A 6,000-nucleotide genomic window follows, 5' to 3' on the forward strand; every position below is an offset into this window, starting at 1 on the left:
TAAAAGATGTGTACAGTGCACATTAAGCTAGCAATATAAAATCCTATGAAACTTCATTGTAAAGCTAGTATCAACATTTAATTTTTACTTCAATAGTAAGTAGGTAGAATAACCATGATGATATTGGGGAGCTGGTCAACAGCACTGTGTGAAAGGCAAGTTTCCTGCTGGTGGTGAAGGAGCATTTGCGATTTTTACACGGGATCCAAAATATGGAATTTAATGACAAATGTGTGATATTAATGAGGTACTGAGAGGCTACATCTGGAAAATACTCTGAAAAATATTCAGAAAGCCGAGTTCCATCAGGCTGCAGAATCAATGACAAGAACAAAGCTAATTATATTCATACTTTGCCTTCTATTTTCTGCTTTCCCCAGCCAGTTCTCATATTTCTTTTCTTTTCCTAATCGAGCAGCCTTATCAGGATCCATTGTTACATCAAGGGGCCTTGATGTGCATGGTGCAGCTCTAAAACTTTCAGTCCTGGGAGTGCATGATACGGTTTAGGAGATGTGGTTACCAAAACACTCAGAAGTCTTTGTGTTTTCTTCCCTGTGTGCATTTTTATAGTTTATTTATTTATTTATTTATTTATTTTAATTTATTGATTTATTATTTTTATTTTTGGCTGTGTTGGGTCTTCGCTGCTGCGCACAGACTTTCTCTAGTTGCGGCGAGTGGGGGCTATTCTTCGTTGCGGTGTGCGGGCTTCTCATTGCGGTGACTTCTCTTGTTGCGGAGCACGGGCTCTAGGCGCACGGGCTTCAGTAGTTGTGGCTCGCGGGCTCTAGAGCACAGGCTCAGTAGTTGTGGCACACGGGCTTAGTTGCTCCGCGGCATGTGGGATCTTCCTGGACCAGGGCTCGAACCCGTGTCCCCTGCATTGGCAGGTGGATTCTTAACCACTGCTGCCACCAGGGAAGCCCTTTATAGTATAATTAAGTTGTCAAGACATGACTCTCAGGCATGTCATAAATATGAGTACAGGACATTGGTGCTTTGTATTTATGGTATGACGAAGAGCCATGCCACAGTGATGAATGCAGTAGGAGGTGAAAGTAAAATGCTTAACCCACCACTACCCCCTTGATGAGTAATTATTTTTAAAACTTTAGTTACAGGCTTATTTTTGTACTGAATTTGTATATCTAACTTATTTTCTTTAAATTTTTCAGCAAAGTGGATTCAGTAATTCTGGCACATGAAAATCAAGATGAAAGCATTCACTAAGGAATTAAAATTTTTATTGTAAGAACATATAATCTAGAAAAGCTTTTACACCAAAGATTGACTCTGGTATAGAATTAACAACTCTGCTATTGCATAAATAATCTAATTGCCTCCACTAAGGTCACATACATAAAGGGAACCATCTGGTATCTGGTTAGATTTAGAGAGCAAAAATTCAAGTGGTTCTAGTTCCCAGCGTCAAAGGAAGGATGCTTCTGATGGCAGTGAGCATTGTCAGCCTTGACCAGGTCCATCTCTGCTCAGTATTAGGCTGTGTGTCACGGTTTCCATTATAGACAAATTTACCATTTTCTCACCTTTGTTTCCCTAAGAATTTGGATTTACAGACGTTATTGAAATCTTGACAAAACTGTCATGGGAGCAAGATATGTTTCCTTTATGTGCAAAAGTAATGTTGATAGAAATTTTGGCAGAAAGATAAAGTATGGCAGAAAGATGTTAACTTATAAAGTTGTATGGACCTCAGAAAATCACTTAAACTTTTCAGATTTCTGTGCTATTATCTGTAACATGAGGGGCAATGGACAAAATGATTTCTAAGGTCACTTTCTGCTCCAAAATTATCAGATTCAAAAGCAAGTTTTTGTTTGCTCTTTAGAAGCATACCTGAATCTGTGTTTGTTAGGCATGTTGAACTAGATAGGATATCTAAACAATCTAACCTTGGTATCATCCTTCAGTTTATCACAGATATAAGTTTTGTAGAATGTGTTTTAAAAACAGAAAGACCTGCATTTATGGGTAATGGGTTAAATCATATGACATGTAGTGTTTACATAATTTGTCAAGTTTTCCTTGCATGCATTTCAAAATCTGGTTTCATAAATGATCTATGAGAAATAATGAAAGTTATGGACTACAAAGACATGTTCTTTAGCATGCTATATCTATTCCTATTACATAGCACTTTATATTTACAGATGGCTTATAAAAATAAATGAACTGTCAGTTATACAGAATCTTCTTATACAGTGTCTATAAGTATTACTCACTGACATTGATATGTCAATTATAGTGATCATAATTTATTATATTCTGTGCCATGCTGCCTAAATTAATTTTTTAACTGCTCAATCTATAACTTTGATTTTTAAAGAGCTTTTTCTTAAGGAATTGAAAATTCAATAATCTTGTGAGGAACTATTATTATTATTAAAATTGAGACATTGCACTTATAAACTACTTTATATGCACATAGCAATTGCTTCTCAGAGGAAAGCATATGGAACATTGAGAGAAGGTGGAATTCTAAGGGAGTTTAAGGCAGTTGTAAAAAACTGACAAACTAGGGAGATTAAAAGATAATCATGTATTTTCTAAATGTTGATAAATGTAAAGAGTTATTCTTCTGTATAATGATTTCAAGCATCTGTTCCTCTTAGACACTGGTCCACAAAGTGTTAAACACTAATGCTTATTAAAATACAGAAATGTGTAATCATTGTCCTATGGAGAGGGAGCCAGAAAAAACAATTAATAATAATTGATATTCATTAATTCATGCTTGATGAGAAGCGGTGGTAATTGAGCCATATGTTTTATTGTTCTCTTATTACATGCTATCAGAGTGGATCAAAAGAAATAATTTTCTTAGAGTTGGAATTTGTGGCAGGCAAGGACGAATGAAATAGTATCCCTCTCTTTCATATGGTGTATTAACATCTCAATGCCTTTGTGGTAATTAAAAATCATTTGACTATCATTTTTAAAGGATTCTACTGTTGAATGCTTAATTTTAAAAAACACCTAAAAGGAATGTAATTCTCACTTTTCTGTAGCTGTTTAATGGACCCTTTCTTCTACAATAATGTATTAAATTAAACCAAAAGCTGTTGTAAAAATGGAATAAATACAGAGTGGAGAGAGAAGAGCTTCTGATTCGCCAAGTCCTCTTCCTCATGTCTGGGATTACTTGCTCCCATAGGAATGACAGATTCCTAAAACAGTTTGTAAGATCTCATTTTTTTTTTTTGCAGCTAACTAATTATGCTATGATTGGCATACTTTTCCTGGACACAACTGCCTAAATCTCAGAATACCAGGCCCTGAATTCTATTACAAATGAAGAGATGTCTCTAAAAAATAATTAATTGCTCCACTATGAGAGTATCCTTCCAAAAAGCAAAACAAAAATATATCTAGTAATCTTGGAAATAGAATTTGTTAAAAACCTTTTTTTTCCTTTTACTAAGGCCAAGAAATAAAAATGTATTCAAGAAGTAATCTCTGCCTCCTTAATTGTTTGATTGTAATCCCTCCTATAATTAGATAGGAGTGATGAGACGGTCCAGTTCTCACGGCTGGGGCACCCTCTGGCTTGTTTACTATGATAGAAAATCATGAGTGTTTGGAACATTTTCCTATTCAGCTTGATTCAGAGCTCTACCAAACCAAGTGACCGTTTGGTCTACGTAGAGGCAAACTTACCATGATGATGCTGATTTTTTTGTTGTTGTAGTTGTTACTACTGAATATACTGGTTATTTGGTGCAATGTAAATAAATTGTTTTTAGCATTCCACCAATTCCATAGCCCTCAACAGTTCCCAGAGGCACCCATAAATATCTGTGTTAACTTGGATAGGCCATTTCCCTCATGGGTCAATTTCCTGCTACTTAAAATGTGAGATTGAGAACATTGGCTTGCTATTGTATCCACCAGCACAAACACTGCAAGAATCTATGACTCTATTCCTGCTGCTTACCCCATTCTTCGATTATATCTTTTGTTAGATGCCTAAGAGTTGGTGAATGTTTTGAATGTGCTGCAGAATTACATGTTAACTTTGTCACAACACAAAGTGAATTCTGAATCGTGTTTACTGGATCTTTGTCCTGCTATTTGAGAAGTATGGCTTCTGAGATAGTACTGAAATGTTCAAATGTCTCCTGAATTAGGTAATGGTTTCCGTTTTTTCACTAGAAGAGAGGAAACTGATCATTATCATTGCCTTATAAATGCCATCTGGGAAAGATTTTTTAACTTCATTGCCTCTTTGAAACATTCTTCTCATTAGTACATTGAAATGCCCAATCATTCTAGACTCTGTAGGAAAAATTGCATTGTTTATAATCTACTGTCACTCATTCATTCACTCCTTCATTTGTTCTGTTATCCAACAATTTAAAAATCTTCATTTAGAAACTGTGTTCCAGATCTGAGTGATAACAAAAATAACCAAGGCTCCTGCCCTCATGGAACTTAAATTCTAAAGGAAGGGTGGAGGCACAGTTTGAAAGACAAAAAATAAATAAACACAATGATTTCTGAAAGCAAATAAGACCAGGAAGGAAATAAAACGCAGCGACTAGGCCAAGGGGTAGTATTTAAAAATAATGTTGTCAGGTAATATTTCAAATAAGAGCTGAATGATGAGAAGGAACCAGCCTGGGGCAAAGCACTCCAGGAGGAGATGTTTTAGGATCAGCGAAAATCAGACCACTTTCTGGGCTAAATGTGTCCGTGCTTCTCTTAAACACGAGATAGAAGTTCACAGATGCCAAGAGACAGAGAATAGTCAAAGCATTTTTAAGCTTCCTCTATTCCTCACGCAAAACAATATTCAGATATTACTTAGATAGCATTCAGCTCTCTGCCAATGGGTGGGTTACAGCAAATGGCTACTTTGTCCTGGTCCTCAGGCTGAAGTTGCTCACTTGGATAAAGGAGTGACTTTGTCAAAGGTGGTTCTGAACCAGCGTTCACCTGAAGTGGAAACAAGGGGCCAGGCATGACTGTTTCCTCACCTCATTTGAGGCAGCACTCAGAATCAAATTCCTTTCTGTTTTCCAAATAGAAACAGTAAACAATTAGACAGCATAATTTCAGATCTAGAAGAGACTTCTCACAGGAATTTTATGAATGTTACATGTTCTTGTCCTTTGTTGCAATATGAATAATGTATCTGGTGGAAAGGAACATTTAGATATTGATATAACTTTCTTGACAGGCACAATTTGTTAATTTTATCTCCTTTCCCAAGAGAAAAGGAAAGATCATGAACTTCAAGGACCCTTCAGGCCCACAAAGGCAAACTGGATTGAAACTCTCCCACAAGAAAGTGTTTAGTCCCTAAGGCAAGTGCAGCTTTGATGTGATTTAAAGAAATCACAGAAAGATTGCCAGGAGGCTGGAATTAATGAACACAAAGAGATGAGGTTGAAGAAGCAGGCAAGATACAGGCCATGGTTGTTTCATAATGGATTATTAAAAATATAGATTATCAAATGAATGGTGGCATTTCATAAAATTCATTTATGCCTTTTAAATTTGTGTCATTAAAATATTATTGACTACTATTGGTTTCATGAACAGATTAAAATTATTTTGAGACAAATACAGACTACTGATTTTTGACAAAAGCACGAAGACAATTCAATGGAGAAAGAATAGTCTTTTCAACAAATGGTGCTGAAATAATTGGACACCCATATGCAAAAAAGAAAAAAAATGTACCTAGACCCAGATTTTACATCTTTTACAAAAATTAACTCAAAATGGGTCATAGACTTAAATGTAAAATGCAAAACCGTAAAACTTCCAGAAGAAAATGTAGGAGAAAAACAACATGACCTTAAACTTGGTGACGAGTTTTTGGACATAACATCAAAAGCACAATCTATAAAAGAAATTTCAGTCAGCTTTATTAAAATTAAAAACTTGTGCTCTGTGAAAGGCACTGTTAAGAGAATGAGAAGATAAGCCACAGACTGGGAGAAAATATTTGCAAAGTAGATATCTGATAAA

At 35.7% G+C, this 6,000-nt stretch overlaps 1 protein-coding gene across 12 annotated transcripts in view; it reads left to right on the forward strand.

The window, feature by feature from the left end:
* SCEL (sciellin) overlaps positions 1-5,585 on the forward strand; it is a 133,457-nt gene extending 127,872 nt beyond the window's left edge. For 8 of the 12 annotated variants that reach the window (XM_036831210.1, XM_036831206.1, XM_036831213.1 and 5 more), the window contains one exon: positions 5,237-5,584. In XM_036831210.1, the coding sequence (XP_036687105.1) occupies positions 5,237-5,322 (86 nt within the window). In that variant the 3' untranslated portion in view covers positions 5,323-5,584. Of the gene's footprint in view, positions 1-1,178; positions 2,998-5,236 lie in introns of those variants that run through there. The other 4 variants (XM_036831207.1, XM_036831215.1, XM_036831209.1 and 1 more) reach the window with 3 other exon arrangements.
* Positions 5,586-6,000: the final 415 nt, after the last annotated feature.

Source organism: Balaenoptera musculus, chromosome 18, assembly GCF_009873245.2.
Source record: "Balaenoptera musculus isolate JJ_BM4_2016_0621 chromosome 18, mBalMus1.pri.v3, whole genome shotgun sequence".
Classification (NCBI taxonomy): domain Eukaryota; kingdom Metazoa; phylum Chordata; class Mammalia; order Artiodactyla; family Balaenopteridae; genus Balaenoptera; species Balaenoptera musculus.